Source organism: Cherax quadricarinatus, chromosome 9, assembly GCF_038502225.1.
Source record: "Cherax quadricarinatus isolate ZL_2023a chromosome 9, ASM3850222v1, whole genome shotgun sequence".
NCBI classification, from domain to species: domain Eukaryota; kingdom Metazoa; phylum Arthropoda; class Malacostraca; order Decapoda; family Parastacidae; genus Cherax; species Cherax quadricarinatus.
This window is the reverse complement of record NC_091300.1, coordinates 7,470,628-7,488,563: the sequence shown is the minus strand read 5'-3', so window position 1 is coordinate 7,488,563 and position 17,936 is coordinate 7,470,628. Positions and strand designations below refer to the sequence as shown.

The 17,936-nt window shown below is 39.7% G+C and overlaps 1 protein-coding gene across 2 annotated transcripts in view; it reads right to left on the bottom strand.

The window, feature by feature from the left end:
* LOC128685975 (nucleoprotein TPR-like) overlaps nt 1-17,936 on the bottom strand; it is a 243,857-nt gene that overhangs the window by 107,466 nt on the left and 118,455 nt on the right. For both annotated transcript variants that reach the window (XM_070083193.1, XM_070083194.1), the window contains exons 24-26: nt 12,010-12,225; nt 834-940; nt 216-285 (exon numbers count right to left, since the gene is read on the bottom strand). In XM_070083193.1, the coding sequence (XP_069939294.1) occupies nt 216-285; nt 834-940; nt 12,010-12,225 (393 nt within the window). The remainder of the gene's footprint in view (nt 1-215; nt 286-833; nt 941-12,009; nt 12,226-17,936) is intronic.

Sequence of the window (17,936 nt, the reverse complement as noted above, 5' to 3'; positions counted from 1 at the left end):
CAAAGGATGTGAATGATAGTCACTGCAATGGGAAAATATTCTTCGAAAAAATCTTTATTGGGTTATTCTGAAGTTTAATGAAATCATCAAATATTATAAATACTGCAGTTGACTTGGGTAATAATATACATAGCCCTGTGCAAAAACAGGCATGGGAATGTCTCATTACAGCCAAAGTCATCAAAAAAAGAAGGTCCATCACAATGAGACAATACCTGATTTTTCAGTCTATTAATTTCGGCTTCCTTGCTTTGTAGTGACTTGTGCTGTTCTGTTACCTCTTGCCTGTAAAGACACAGTAACTTAAATTAGCATAATAAAAAAAAATACTGATGAGTGTGGCAACAAATTCTGATTAAATCACTGTTCCTTAAGTAAAGATATGCATAAACATAGGTTTAAGGAAAATTTAACAAAAGGTTTTAATAAAATCTGGAACTATAACATTAGAGCACAAGAGGAGAGGAATTTTTTTAAAAGGAAGCTTACAAAAAAAAAAAAAAAAGTCTCATAACCACCAGATGACCACGTAAAACTTTAATAATTACCGATTCGTGGATGGTTGATAAGTAAAAATAACAGTAGTAACAAAACAAAAATGAAGGGAATGAGAGAAATAAGTTAATAAAAAATTTAAAAATACTATAATGTTCAGAAACTTGTCAATCCTATCCTAGGGCAAGTAAACAAGCGCTAGAAAATTAAGAGAAATTAGTTAATATAGTAAAAAATCTGAGTCATAACATTTTGAATAATGGTATGCAGTACTGCAGCATTATATTTTGTGTATTATTAAGTGTATTTTTAATACGAAGAAAATAATAAAAACTTACTGAAGCTTAACAAAATCTTCAGGTTTGGCACGATTTAGTTTTTCCACAAGCTCCTGTGTCCGCTTCTTGAACATCTCCTTTTCATTCTCTAGAGTTTTCTTATCCAGCTAAAATACAAAAACCGTCTGTAAGAAGTATACACATCATCTATAAACGCTCATCAGTCACACCATCCATCATCACTAGAGACAAACTATTGTCTGATTGGTAACCCCATACCACACAAATGTTAGAACTACTTATTATACTTTGGTGTTTTTACTTTTGGCATCCATCTTGCCTCTGGCATGACAGTGATGTAGTGAGTGAGCATGTTTCTTATATGTCGGGTCGCCCTACCTTTGTGGGAGACAGCCAGTGTGTTTATAAAAATATTCTATGATTTGCCTTGTCTTCTATTAACCCACCTGCCAATACATCCATTTCCAAATACCTAAATACGTACATTCACTACCTTCATAATTCTAGCCCTCAAACTAACCCTATAACTACTTTTAACTCCCCCCCCCCCCTTTTTTTTACCACATCCAGCCAAGCTTCACCAGTATTTGAAATGACTTCTAAATCTTCTAAAAGCAAAAGGATAAAGGATCACAAGGATCAATCACCAATTGATCTGGCTGACATTATTCAATTACAGCATGAATATGATTTGGTAATAGAAAGACACTTATAGCAGAGCAAGCCTTCATTACTTTAAAACCATTCCCCCGGCCGGGATTGAACCCGCGGTCATAGTCTCAAAACTCCAGCCCGTCGCGTTAGCCACTAGACCAGCTAGCCACAATAAGATTCATCCAACTAGGTATATTTCTACACCATAGGAAGGTTAGCACAGGCACCACTGTGACCACAAATGCAAGCTTTTACAGACGAATCTCCAGCTAGCGTGGCTGTGACGAACTCTAGCTCAAGTCCCTTCACTGCCGTCAACATGACTCAAGAAATTGTAATGACACAATTGCAAACAAACCATACCCCCGGCCAGGATTGAACCCGCGGTCATAGAGTCTCAAAACTCCAGCCCGTCGCGTTAGCCACTAGACCAGCTAGCCACAATAAGATTCGTCCAACTAGGTATATTTCTACACCATAGGAAGGTTAGCACAGGCACCACTGTGACCACAAATGCAAGTTTTTACAGACGAATCTCCAGCTAGCGTGGCCGTGACGAACTCTAGCTCAAGTCCCTTCACTGCCGTCAACATGAGTTGGATGAATCTTATTGTGGCTAGCTGGTCTAGTGGCTAACGCGACGGGCTGGAGTTCTGAGACTCTATGACCGCGGGTTCAATCCTGGCCGGGGGTATGGTTTGTTTGCAATCGTGTCATTACGATTTCTTGAGTCATGTTGACGGCAGTGAAGGGACTTGAGCTAGAGTTCGTCACAGCCACGCTAGCTGGAGATTCGTCTGTAAAAACTTGCATTTGTGGTCACAGTGGTGCCTGTGCTAACCTTCCTATGGTGTAGAAATATACCTAGTTGGATGAATCTTATTGTGGCTAGCTGGTCTAGTGGCTAACGCGACGGGCTGGAGTTTTGAGACTATGACCGCGGGTTCAATCCCGGCCGGGGGTATGGTTTGTTTGCAATCGTGTCATTACGATTTCTTGAGTCTTCATTACTTTATTTTTTTGTGTCTAATAAAGGCTTATTGTGCATATATATATATATACCTATACTTACTGATAGTTTGCCTAGGAAAGGATGAAGGGGAGGTGTAAAAGAGGCTTTGCATGCAAGGGGCTTGGACTTGACACAAGTCATGTGTAGGCACATTAGATAGGAGTGGAGGCAAATGGTTTTTGGGATTTGATGAGCTATTGGAGTGTGAGCAGGGTAATATTTTGTGAAGGGATTCAGGGAAACTGATTAGCTGGACTCGCATCCTGGAAATGGGAAATATAGTGCCTGAACTTCAAGGAGGGGTTCGAGATACTTGCTGCTTAGTGACAGCGTATCTGCGTGCCTCTGCGAAGACAGTGACTGTGAATAATGGTGAAAGTTTTTTTTTTTTTTTTTGGGGGGGGGGGGACACCCTGCTTTGATGGGCGATGGCAAGTGTTAAAAAAAAAAAAAAAAAAAAAAACTTGCCTTTTCACCACTGAGCAAGTTTTGTAAATTTACATTAGTTTTCTTCAAAATCCTGTACATCCACAAACTGCACACTCTTGCATGAGACACAAAGAGTACATCTTAATCCCCAACATACATTCAGTGGCCTCTTTATCAGTTACACCTGTACACATGCTTGTTAATTAATGCAAATATCTAATCAGCTAACCAGAGAGCAGCACCTCAATGCCTTTTAAAGAATGCAAACAGTCAAGAGGTTCAGCTGTTGATCAGACCTAACGTAAGAATGGGGAAGAAATGTGATCTAAGTGACTTTAACCATAGAAAGATTGTTGGTGGCAGAGAAGGTGGTTTAACCCTTTCAGGGTTGGTGCCGTACTAGTACGGCTTGCATGCCAGGGTTGGTGCCATACTAGTGCACAAATTCTGGCGCCTTCAAATCTAGCAAGAGAAAGCTGGTAGGCCTACATATGAAAGTATGGGTCTATGTGGTCAGTGTGTGCAGTATAAAAGAAAATCCTGCAGCACACAGTGCATAGAGAAAAAAAAAACTACAACCATGTTTTCGGTTTAAAAAGCGACTTTGCAGTGTATTTTTCTATGCTATTTATGGTTGTATTCTAGTTTACCTGGTGTCATTTTATAGAATGGAAGACATATTACAGAAATTGAGGTGATTTTTATTGGTTTCACAATGAAAAACACCTTGAAACTGAGCTCAAAGAAGAAATGTTCGATTTTTGCCAAACTTCAAAAGTAAATAAATCAAGCCATGCGTCCAATACACATCAACTGGTGAGTCTAATATTCTTTCACAAATGCACTGATATTATTTATACCATTTATACACCAATTCTACACTAATGCAGTAGTCTGCAAAACAGTAAATCTTCTACTTTTTGCGAGAATAAAAAATCAAAGTGGAAAGCAAAAGAAATGTAACAGAGGCCTGGGTACATGACTAATGAACAGAGGAAATGTTACTTTAGTGCCAGAAATATCTGTCTTGTTTATTCTGGACCCTATTTCGAAATTGGCATCTTTTGAAATTTGTGTGAAATTGGCAAAATTGCCAATTTTGAACCACTTTATTGGATAGTAGAAATTGGTAAATGGGTGGTTTCTTGTACTCATTCGATAGAAAAAATGGAGTTCTAGCAAAATAGTTATGATTTTTGTCAACTAGTACATTGGAATTGGCTGAAAATAGGGCTCAAAGTAGGTGAAATCGCCAATGCGTAAACATCGTCGAGAGCGCTAAATTCGGGACAGCATAATTCTGTAAGTTTTCCCATCAAATCTCATACTTTTGGTGTCCTTATGATCAGGAAAAGATTCTTTATCATTTCATAAGAATTTTTTTTTTCGAAAAATTTCCGACCCTGAGAACAAGTTTAGGAGAGGGCCTGCCAGCCCTGAAAGGGTTAAGTATCTCAAAAACTACTGATATCCTGGGATTTTCATGCACAACAGTTTGCAAAGAATGGAGTGGAAAACACAAAACATCCAGTGATCAATTCTGTAGATAAAAATGCTTTGATAATGAGAGAGGTCTGAGGAAAAAAGGCCAGACTGGTTCAAGCTGACAGAAAGGTGACACCAACTCAAATAACCACACTTTACAACATTGGTATAGATTAGAGCATCTCTGAGGGCACAACATATCAAACCTTGAAGTGGATGGGACAGCAGAAGGCTACACCAGGTTCCACGACTGTCAGCTAAGAACAGGAGACTGAAACATTTGAAACTGGACATTTGAAGTAGAAAAACATCACCTGGTCTGACAAATCATGAACTCTGTTGCAACATGCAAATGGTAGGATTAGAATTCAGCATAAACCTTTAACCTATGATATGGAGTGAAACAGAAGATACACAGCATGAATGTGCAGTTGACAAATCTGCAGCAAGTGCATGATGCTATCATGTCAACATGGACCTTGCTGAATCCATGTTATGAAAAATTCAGGCTATTCTGGAGGCAAAGAGAAGCCCTACCCAGTACTAGACAGGTATACCTAATAATGTGGCCAGAGTATATGTCTTTAAAGATATTTATGTTTAACAGTAACATAAGTTATCATTAGCATTCAGTAATATTTTTTATAGTGCAGCCTGTTTGTGATGAATACTAGCATCGTAATCACGCATGCTCATACTCATACTTATGTTTAACAGTAACATAAGTTATCATTAGCATTCAGTAATATTTTTTATAGTGCAGCCTGTTTGTGATGAATAAAATACTAGCATCGTAATCACACATGCTCATACCATAGAATCAATGGTCAACTTGTTAAAGTGTAAACTACTAAGTTATTCCACATTTATAGTAAATTCAAACTTGTAAATGCTTGTGACTGATTTGCAACTGAATAGAGCAAAAGCCTAATTAAGAGTAGCAAAGGAGAGTTCCAGAGATGAGTTGAGGGTGAAGATTACTTTAGAGTCCACCAGAGCAACTGATCAGGCTAGGGAAGGAAATTGTTAAATAGCAGAGGCAATAATGATACATAATATTTTTTTTTCTTTAACATGTCGGCCATCTCCCACCGAGGTAGGGTGACCCAAAAAATAAAGAAAATCACACAAAAGAAAATACGTACTTTCATCATCATTCAACACTTTCACCTCACTCACACATAATCACTGTTTTTGCAGAAGTGCTCAGAATACAACAGTTTAGAAGCATATACATATAAAGATACATAACATATCCCTCCAAACTGCCAATATCCCAAACCCCTCCTTTGAAGTGCAGGGATTGTACTTCCCATTTCCAGGACTCAAGTCCGCCTATATTAAAAATAACCAGTTTCCCTGAATCCCTTCACTAAATATTACCCTGCTCACACTCCAACAGCTCGTCAGGACCAAAATACCATTCGTCTCCATTCACTCATATCTAACACGCTCACGCACGCTTGCTGGAAGTATAAGCCCCTCGCCCACAAAACCTCTAACCTTTTCGAGGACGACCCCTACCCCGCCTTCCTTCTCCTACAGATTTATACACTCTCCATGTCATTCTACTTTGATCCAGTCTCTCCAAGTGACCAAACCACCTTACCTTTGAAGATATACCTTTCAAGAATTACGAGAGTATATCTACCATCTGAGCCCGGCCATGGGTCAGGCTCGTCTGGTGCTTGCCTGGTCAACCAGGCTGTTGCTGCTGGAGGCCCACTGCCCCACATATCCATCACAGCCTGATTGATCTGGCACCTGGTAAAGATACTTGTCTAGTTTCCTCTTGAAGGCTTCAACACTTGTTCCAGCAGTGTTTCTGGAATATTCTGGTAAGAACCGTTCTTCAGCCCTCTGACTAATACTTTCATTAAGTCCACACCTTCTCCTAATTTCCACACTCCAAATTTTCTGCATAATATTTACACAACACATTGCCTGGGAGGTACACCATCTTTTCGGAGCGAAGATGAGCAGGATGCGAGTGTGGGAAAGGTGCGTGAGGCATTTCGTAGAATGAAAGGGGGTAAAGCAGCTGGAACTGATGGGATCATGACAGGAATGTTAAAAACAGGGGGGGATATAATGTTGGAGTGATTGGCATTTTTGTTTAATAAATGTATGAAAGAGGGGAAGGTACCTAGGGATTGGCAGAGTGCATGTATAGTCCCTTTATATAAAGGGAAGGGGGACAAAAGAGATTGTAAAAATTATAGAGGAATTAGTTTACTGAAGTTCGGGTAAGACATAAACAACTATTTGGCAGAAAGGTGGGCTGGTGCAAGTACGAGTAGTGGGGGTGGGGGGATGGGGTTGAAGAGGGTTGGAATAGTTTTAAAAATGCAGTATGAGAATGTAGGGCAGAAGTTTGTGGGTATAGGAGAGTGGGTGCAGGAGGGAAGAGGAGTGATTGGTGGAATGATGAAGTAAAGGGTGTGATAAAAGAGAAAAAGGTAGCTTATGAGACGTTTTTACAAAGCAGAAGTGTTATAAGAAGAATAGAGTATATGGAGAGTAAAAGAAAGGTGAAGAGAGTGGTGAGAGAGTCCAAAGGAGAGCAGATGATAGAGTGGGAGAGGCACTCTAACTGTAGCTACAACTAAATAATGATCCAATACATCAGTTGCTCCTCTATAAATGTGTACATCCTGGAGCTTACCCATCAACCATTTTTTTTTTTAACAAGTCGGCCATCTCCCACCGGGCAGGGTGACACAAAAAGAAAGAAAAAATCCCCCCCAAAAAATACTTTCATCATCATTCAACACTTTCACCTCACTCACACATAATCACTGTTTTTGCAGAGGTGCTCAGAACACAACAGTTTAAAAGCATATACGTACAAAGATATACAACATATCCCTCCAAACTGCCAATATCCCGAAACCCCTCCTTTAGAGTGCAGGCACTGTACTTCCCATTTCCAGAACTCAAGTCCAGCTATATAAAATAACCTGTTTCCCTGAATCCCTTCACTAAATATTACACTGCTCACACTCCAACAGATCGTCAGGTCCCAAATACCATTCATCTCCATTCACTCCTATCAAGCACGCTCGTGCACACCTGCTGTAAGTCCAAGCCCCTCGCCCACAAAACCTCTTTTACCCCTTCCTTCCAACCTTTTCGAGGACGACCCCTACCCCGCCTTCCTTCCCCTACAGATTTAAATGTTCTCCATGTCATCTTACTTTGATCCATTCTTTCTAAATGACCAAACCACCTCAACAACCCCTCTTCAGCCCTCTGCCTAATACTTTTATTAACTCTACACCTTCTCCTAATTTCCACACTCCGAATTTTCTGCATATTTACACTACACATTGCCCTTAGACAGGACATTTCCACTGCCTCCAACACCTCTTCAGTGCTGCATTCACAACCCAAGCTTCACACCCATATAAGTGTTGGTACTACTAAATTTTCATACATTACCTTCTTTGCCTCCACAGAAAACTTTTTTTGTCTCCACATATACCTCAATGCACAACTCACCTTTTTTCCCTCAACAATTCTACGATTAACCTCATCCTTCATAAATCCATCCGCCGACACATCAACTCCCAAGTATCTGAAAACATTCACTTCTTCCACACTCCTCCTACCCAATTTGATATCCAATTTTTCTATATCTAAATCATTTGATACCCTCATCACCTTACTCTTGTCTATGTTCACTTTCAACTTCCTACCTTTACACCCACTCCTAAACTCATCCACTAACCTTTGCAATTTTTCTTTAGAATCTCCCATAAGCACAGTATCATCAGCAAAAAGCAACTGTGTCAATTCCAATTTTGTATTTGATTCTCCATAATTTAATCCCACCCCTCTCCCGAACACCCTAGCATTTACTTCTTTTACAACCCCATCTATAAATATATTAAACAACCATGCTGACATTACACATCCCAGTCTAAGACCTACTTTTACTGGGAAGTAGTCTCCCTCTCTTCTACACACCCTAACCTGAGCCTCACTATCCTCATAAAAACTCTTGACAGCATTTAGTAACTTACCACCTATTCCATATACTTGCAACATCTGCCACATTGCTCCTCTATCCACTCTATCATATGCCTTTTCTAAAACCATAAATGCAATAAAAACTTCCCTACTTTTATCTAAATACTGTTCACATATATGCTTCAATGTAAACACTTCATCTACGCATCCCCTACCCACTCTGAAACCGCCTTGCTCATCTGCAATCCTACATTCTGTCTTACCTCTAATTCTTTCAATTACAACCCTATCGTACACTTTTCCTGGTATACTCAGTAAACGTCGTCTTCTACAATTTTTACAATCTCTTTTGTCCCCCTTCCCTTTATAAAAAGGGACTATACATGCTCTCCGCCAATCCCTAGGTACCTTCCCCTCTTTCATACATTTATTAAACAAAAATACCAACCACTCCAACACTATATCCCACCCTACTTTTAACATTTCTGTCATGATCCCGTCAGTTCCAGCTGCTTTACCCCCTTTCATTCTACAACGCCCCACACACCTCCCCCACACTAATGTCCTGTTCTTCTTCACTCCTAAAAGATGGTACACCTCCCTGGCCAGTGCATGAAATTACCGCTTCCCTTTCTTCGTCGACATTTAAAAGTTCCTCAAAATATTCTCGCCATCTGCCCAAAACCTCCATCTCCCCATCTACTAACTCCCCTACTCTGTTTTTAACTGACAAATCCATTTGTTCTCTAGGCTTTCTTAACTTCTTTAACCCACTCCAAATTTTTTTATTTTCATTAAAATTTCTTGACAGTGCCTCACCCACTCTATCATCTGCTCTCCTTATGCATTCTCACCACTCTCTTTACCTTTCTTTTACTCTCCATATACTCTACTCCTTTTATAACACTTCTGCTTTGTAAAAACCTCTCATAAGCTAACTTCTCTTTTATCACACCCTTTACTTCATCATTCCACCAATCACTCTCTTTCCTCCTGCACCCACCCTCCTATAACCACAAACTTCTGCCCCACATTCTAATACTGCATTTTTAAAACTATTCCAACTCTCTTCAACCCCCCCACTACTCATACTTACACCAACCCACCTTTCTGCCAATAGTTGCTTATATCTCACCCGAACTTCCTCCTCCCTTAGTTTATACACTTTCACCTCCCTCTTGCTTGTTGTTCCCATTTTCCTCTTTTCCCATCTACCTCTTACTCTAACTGTAGCTACAGCTAAATAATGATCCGATATATCAGTTGCCCCTCTATAAACGTGTACATCCTGGAGCCTACCCATCAACCTTTTATCCACCAATGCATAATCTAACAAACTGCTTTCATTACATGCTATATCATACCTTGTATATTTATTTATCCTCTTTTTCATAAAATATGTATTACATATTACCAAACCTCTTTCTACACACAGCTCAATTAAAGGCTCCCCATTTTCAATTACCCCTGGCACCCCAAATTTACCTACTACTCCCTCCACAACATTTTTGCCCACTTTAGCATTGAAATACCCAACCACCATTACTCTCACACTTGGTTCAAAACTCCCCACGCATTCACTCAACATTTCCCAAAATCTCTCTCTCTCCTCTACACTTCTCTCTTCTCCAGGTGCATAAAAACTTACTATAACCCACTTTTCACACCCAACCTTTATTTTACTGCACATAATTCTTCAATTAATACATTTATAATCCCTTTTTTCCTGCCATAGCTTATCCTTCAACATTATTGCTACTCCTTCTTTAGCTCTAACTCTATTTGAAACCCCTGACCAAATCCCATTTATTGCTCTCCACTGAAACTCTCCCACCCCCTTCAGCTTTGTTTCACTTAAAGCCAGGACATCCAGCTTCTTCTCATTCATAACATCCACAATCATCTCTTTCTTATCATTCGCACAACATCCACGCACATTCAGACTTCCCACTTTGACAATTTTCTTCTTATTCTTTTTAGTAATTATTACAAGAAAAGGAGTTACTAGCCCATTGTTCCCGGCATTTTAGTTGATTTTTACAACACGCATGGCTTATGGAGGAAAGATTCTTATTCCACTTCCCCATGGATATAAAAGGAAAAGTAATAAGAACAAGAACTATTTAGATAAAATCAAAGAAAACTCAGATGAGTGTGTACAAATAAACGCATACATGTATGTGTAGTGTGACCTAAGTGTCAGTAGAAGTACCAAGACGTACCTGTAATCTTGCATATTTATGAGACAGACAAAAGACACCAGCAATCCTACCATCATGTAAAACAATTACAGGTTTTCGTTTTACACTCACTTGGCAGGACGGAAGTACCTCCCTGGGTTGCTGTCTACCAACCTACTACCAATATATGTATATATCACATGCCAACACTCTTATATGGGTGTGAAGCTTGGGTTGTAAATGCTGCAGCGAGGAGGTGGTTGGAGGCAGTGGAGATATCCTGTCCAAGAGCAATGTGTGGTGTAAATATTATGCAGAAAATTCGGAGTGTGGAAATTAGGAGAAGGTGTGGAGTTAATAAAAGTATTAGTCAGAGGGCTGAAGAGGGCTTGTTGAGGTGGTTTGGTCATTTAGAGAGAATGGATCAAAATAGAATGACATGGAGAGCGTATAAATTTGTAGGGGAAGGAAGGCGGGGTAGGGGTCGTCCTCAAAAAGGTTGGAGGGAGGGGGGTAAAGGTGGTGTTGTGGGCAAGGGGTTTGGACTTCCAGCAAGCATGCATGAGCATGTTAGATAGGAGTGAATGGAGCCAAATGGTATTTGGGACCTGATGATCTGTTGGAGTGTGAGCAGGGTAATATTTAGTGAAGGGATTCAGGGAAACTGGTTATTTTACAAAACCGGACTTGAGTCCTGGAAATGGGAAATACAGTGCCTGCACTCTAAAGAAGGGGTTTGGGATATTGGCAGTTTGGAGAGATATATTGTGTATTTTTATACATATATACTTCTAAACTGTTGTATTCTGGGCACCTCTGCAAAAACAGTGATTATGTGTGAGTGAGGTGAAAGTGTTGAATGATGATGAAAGTATTTTCTTTTTGGGGATTTTCTTTCTCTTTGGGTCACCCTGCCTCGGCAGGAGACGGCCAACTTGTTGGGGAAAAAAAAAAAATCACATGCAAAGTAGGAATGAAAAACTAACGATCCTGTCATGTCTTGAATAATGAAATTTGACCATGTGAACACACCAATTCTTTTTTTAAATACTGGCCACCTCCCACCAAGGCAGTTACCAAACAAAGAAAACATTTTCACTGTCACTCATTCAATCACTGTCTTGCCATTAAGGTGCCAACATTGCAGTTCAGATGACCCTCCAAACTGAAATATTCCCACCCCTTCTAAAAAGTACAAGCTCTGGACCTCCCACATACAGGACTCAAGTCCAGCTAACCAGCTTCCCTGAATCCCCAAATCTTTATACAGTACATTAAATAACTTTACTTTATTTTCTCAAAATAATTTGGCACAAGTCCCTGGACGAATAAAGTCTTATTTATTAAGAAAACTTATTTTTTTACTGACATTTCACCGATTACATCTCAAAACTAATCTAATTCATTTTTCTAAGATCAATGTACTTTTAACAAAAAGGAGCAACTTTTCAGATATTACACAACAAAAGTAAAAAAATCTTACCAACAGTGCCTCAATCTTGTTGGCATTAAACCTTTGTTTTTCTTGTAGAGGCTTAATCTCTTTTTCGAGTGATTCAAATTTGGCTTTATATTCAGAACAGGCGCTCTGTATGCTTTCCTTTTCCTCACGCATGAGACGGTTGCTGTCTGCAAGAGCATCCATAGTGTGAACCTTGCGAAGTATCTCTGCATAACGCCCTGCAGTATCTGCAGAAACCTGAAGAAAACATTAAAAAATTAATATATTTGTGGCATTTATGGATTTGGAAAAGGCGTATGACAGGGTGGATAGGGGGGCAATGTGGCAGATGTTGCAAGTGTATGGTGTAGGAGGTAGGTTACTGAAAGCAGTGAAGAGTTTTTACGAGGATAGTGAGGCTCAAGTTAGAGTATGTAGGAAAGAGGGGAATTTTTTCCCAGTAAAAGTAGGCCTTAGACAAGGATGTGTGATGTCACCGTGGTTGTTTAATATATTTATAGATGGGGTTGTAAGAGAAGTCGAGGGTCTTGGCAAGAGGCGTGGAGTTAAAAGATAAAGAATCACACACAAAGTAGTTGTCACAGCTGCTCTTTGCTGATGACACTGTGCTCTTGGGAGATTCTGAAGAGAAGTTGCAGAGATTGGTGGATGAATTTGGTAGGGTGTGCAAAAGAAGAAAATTAAAGGTGAATACAGGAAAGAGTAAGGTTATGAGGATAACAAAAAGATTAGGTGATGAAAGATTGAATATCAGATTGGAGGGAGAGAGTATGGAGGAGGTGAACGTATTCAGATATTTGAGTGGACGTGTCAGCGGATGGGTCTATGAAAGATGAGGTGAATCATAGAATTGATGAGGGAAAAAGAGTGAGTGGTGCACTTAGGAGTCTGTGGAGACAAAGAACTTTGTCCTTGGATGTATGAGAGTATAGTTTTACCAACGCTCTTATATGGGTGTGAAGCGTGGGTGATGAATGTTGCAGCGAGGAGAAGGCTGGAGGCAGTGGAGATGTCATGTCTGAGGGCAATGTGTGGTGTGAATATAATGCAGAGAATTCGGGGAAGTTAGGAGGAGGTGCATTACCAAAACTGGTCCAGAGGGCTGAGGAAGGGTAGGTGGTTCGGACATGTAGAGAGAATGGAGCGAAACAGAATGACTTCAAGAGTGTATCAGTCTGTAGTGGAAGGAAGGCATCGGCCTAGGAAGGGTTGGAGGGAGGGGGTAAAGGAGGTTTTGTGTGCGAGTTGGACTTCCAGCAGGCATGCCGTGTTTGATAGGAGTGAATGGAGACAAATGGTTTTTAATACTTGACGTGCTGTTGGAGTGTGAGCAAAGTAACATTTATGAAGGGATTCAGGGAAACCGGCAGGCCGGACTTGAGTCCTGGAGATGGGAAGTACAGTGCCTGCACTCTGAAGGAGGGGTGCTAATGTTGCAGTTTAAAAACTGTAGTGTAAAGCACCCTTCTGGCAAGACAGTGATGGAGTGAATGATGGTGAAAGTTTTTCTTTTTCGGGCCACCCTGCCTTGGTGGGAATCGGCCGGTGTGATAATAAAAAAAAAAAAAATATGTTTTATAATAATAATAATAATAATAATAATAATAATAATAATCCTATCTAATCCTATCTCCATGGAGAAGTGGAACAGAATTCTTCCTCCATAAACCATGCGTGTAGTAAGAGTCAGCTTGCCGGGAGCAAGGGGCTAGTAAATATACAGTCGCCTTACAATGGCATCGTGTAACGATCTGCCATACGATACATTTGAACGCAAAACTTATGCCTCGCCTTGAGCTAAAAAACTCGCCTCACGCGATTCGTCCGGGACGCGTCCCACATGTGGCCTCAGCGCCAGTGTTTACAAGACAGCCAATGCGGTCGCATCCACCCATACATTCGGTACATTTCACCTTATCCCAGTGTTTTTTGCGCTTATAACTGCAAAATAAGTCACCATGGGCCCCAAGAAAGCCAACCCTGTAGTAAAAAGGGCGAGAATTAGTATGGAAATTAACCCTTTGACTGTCGCAACCCCCAATCCTGAGGTGTCTCCTGGTGTCGCAAAATTAAAAAAAAAAAAATTATTTTTTCTTATGAAATGATAGAGAATCTTTTCCCAATTGTAATGACACCAAAAAAACCGAAATTTGATGGAAAACTGATGGAATTATGCTCTCGTGAAGTTAGCGACCTCGGCGCTGTTTACAAATCGGCGATTTCGCCCACTTTGAGCCCTATTTTCGGCTAATTCCATTGTTCCAGTCGCCCAAACTCATAGCTATTTCTTTAGAACTCCATTTTTTCTATCGATTGAGTACAAGAAACTGCCCATTTACCGATTTCAACTACCCAATAATGTGGTCAGAAATTTGCAATTTGGCCAATTTCACAAAAACTAAAAAATATGACAATTTCAAAATAAGGTCCAGAATGAACAATGCAGACATTCCTGGCTCTAAAATAACATTTTCTTTGCTCATCAGTCATGTCTCCAGGCCCCTCTGATATTACTCTTGCTTTCTATTTTGAATTTTTATTCAAACAAAAAATAGAAGACTTACTATTATGCAGACTACTGCAATACTGTAATAATTGTATAAATAACATCAACCCATTCATGACTGCATATTAGAATGGCTAATTGGACATTTATTGGACAATGGCATCATTTCTTTACTTTTTTTGGCAAAAATCAAACATTTCCCATACTTTGAGCTCCATTTCTAGGTTCTTTTTATAGTAATATCAATCAAAATCACCTCTATTTCTATAATATGTTTTCCATTTTATCAAATGAGACCAAGAAAACGAGAATACAACCATAAATACTATACATAGACCACAAAGTCGGTATTTTAATTAAAAAAAAAAACGGTCGGAGTTTTTTTTTTCTCATTATGCACTGCGTGCTCCAGGATTTTTTTTATATGGTGCACACTGACCACACAGACCCACTTTCTCACATGTGGGCCTACCAGCTTTCTACTGCTTGATTTGAAGCCGCTAGAATTTATGAGTATATATACATCAAACACGGTACCTCGTAAGATGTATATATACGGCCGCGACAGTCAAAGGGTTAAGAAAGATTTTGAAGGGTTTGGGGATAACCCTGAGATGCCTATGCCAGTTGTGGAATCCATTGTGCCTACTTCAGCCAGTTGTGGAATCCATTGTGCCTACTTCAAAGATTAAGGAAATGTGTGCAAAGTGGGTTGAAGTGCAAACCTTTATGGATGAAAATCACCCTAACAAAGCTATTGCAAGCCGTGCTGGTGACTAATACAATGACAATGTTGTGGCCCATTTTAGGCAAATCTTAAAGGAACGGGAGGTACAGAGCTCTATGGACAGATTTGTTGTGCGACAGAGGTCCAGTGACTCTCAAGCTGGTCCTAGTGGCATTAAAAGAAGAAGGGAAGTAACCCAGTCAGAGTAAGAGGTAGATGGGTAAAAGAGGAAAATGGCAACAACAAGCAAGAGGGAGGTGAAAGTGTATAAACTAAGGAAGGAGGAAGTTCAGGTGAGATATAAGCAACTATTGGCAGAAAGGTGGGCTGGTGCAAGTATGAGTAGTGGGGGGGTTGAAGAGAGGGTTGGAATAGTTTTAAAAATGCAGTATTAGAATGTGGGGAAGAAGTTTGTGGTTATAGGAGGGTGGGTGCAGGAGGAAAGAGGAGTGATTGGTGGAATGATGAAGTAAAGGGTGTGATAAAAGAGAAAAAGTTAGCTTGTGAGAGGTTTTTACAAAGCAGAAGTGTTATAAGAACAGTAGAGTATATGAAGAGTAAAGGAAAGGTAAAGAGAGTGGTGAGAGAGTGCAAAAGGAGAGCAGATGATAGAGTGAGAGAGGCATTGTCAAGAAATTTTAATGAAAATAAGAAAAATTTTTTGAGCGAGATAACCCTTTGGGGGTTTTGGACATACTAGTACGTCTTACGACCCAGAGTTTTTGATGAACTAGTACGCCTAAATTCTAGTGCCCTCAAATCTAGTGAGAGAAAGCTGGTAGGCCTACATATGAAAGAATGGGCCTATGTGGTGAGTGTGCGCAGTATAAATAAAATCCTGCAGCACACAGTGCGTAATGAGAAAAAAAAAACTTTGACAGTGTTTTTGGATTAAAACAGCGACTTTGCACTGTATTTTCGTATGGTATTTATTGTTTTATTCAAGTTTTCTTGGTCTCATTTTATAGAATGGAAGACATATTACAGAAATTGAGATGATTTTGACTGGTTTTACAATGAAAAGTACCTTGAAATTGAGCTCAAAGTAGCAGAAATGTTCGATTTTTACAAAAGTTCAAAAGTAAACAAATCATGCCAAGTGTCCAATACACATCAACTGGTGAGTCTAATATTCTTTCACAAGTGCGCTGATATTATTTATACCATTTCTACACTAATGCAGTAGTCTGCATAACAGTAAATCTTATTTTTTTTGAAAGAATAAAAATTCAAAGTGGAAAGCCAAAGAAATATAAGAGGGGCCTGGAGATGTGACTAACGAACACAGAACTTGTTATTTCAGTGCCAGAAATGTCTTTCTTGTTTATTCTGGACCCTATTCGGAAATTGGCATCTTTTGAAATATCTGTGAAATTGGCAAAATTGCTAAATTCTGACCAATTTATTGGATAGTTGAAATCGGTAAATGGGTGGTTTCTTGTACTCATTCGATAGAAAAAAATGGAGTTCTAGCGAAACAATTATGATTTTTGTCGACTAGTACACTGGAATTTGCCAAAAATAGGTCTCAAAGTGGGCAAAATCGCCAATGCATAAACATAGTCGAGACCGCTAACTTCACAAGAGCATAATTCCGTAAGTTTTCCATCAAATTTCATACTTTTGGTGCCATTATGATCGCGAAAAGATTCTCTATCTTTTCAAAAGAAAAAATATTTCTTTTTTTTTTTTTTTTTTTTTTGAAATTTGGCAGACCCTGAGAACAAGTCTCTGAGAGGACCTGTCGACCCCCAAAAGGTTAAACAAGTTAAGAAAGCCTAGAGAACGAATGGATTTGTCAGTTAAAAATAGAGTACGTGAGTTAATAGATGGAAAGATGGAGGTCTTGGGAAGATAGTGAGAATATTTTGAGGAACTTTTAAATGTCGACGAAGAAAGGGAAGCGGTAATTTCTTGCACTGGCCAGGGAAGTATACCATCTTTTAGGAGCGAAGAAGAACAGGATGTGGGTGTGGGGGGAGGTGCGTGAGGCGTTATGTAGAATGAAAGGGGGTAAAGCAGCTGGAACTGATGGGATCATGACAGAAATGTTAAAAGCAGGGGGGGATATAGTGTTGGAGTGGTTGGTACTTTTGTTTAATAAATGTACATGTTTATAGAAGGGCAACTGATATATCGGATCATTATTTAGTTGTAGCTACAGTTAGAGTAAGAGGTAGATGGGAAAAGAGGAAGGTGGCAACAACAAGTAAGAGGGAGGTGAAAGTGTATAAACTAAGGGAGGAGGAAGTTCGGGTGAGATATAAGCGACTATTGGCAGAAAGGTGGGCTAGTGCAAAGACGAGTAGTGGGGGGTTGAAGAGGGTTGGAATAGTTTTAAAAATGCAGTATTAGAATGTGGGGCAGAAGTTTGTGGTTATAGGAGGGTGGGGGCAGGAGGAAAGAGGAGTGATTGGTGGAATGAAGAAGTAAAGGGTGTGATAAAAGAGAAAAAGTTAGCTTATGAGAGGTTTTTACAAAGCAGAAGTGTTATAACAAGAGCAGAGTATATGGAGAGTAAAAGAAAGGTGAAGAGAGTGGTGAGAGAGTGCAAAAGGAGAGCAGATGATAGAGTGGGAGAGGCACTGTCAAGAAATTTTAATGAAAATAAGAAAAATTTTTGGAGTTAAACAAGTTAAGAAAGCCTAGGGAAAGTATGGATTTGTCAGTTAAGAACAGAGTAGGGGAGTTAGTAGAGGGGGAGAGTGAGGTATT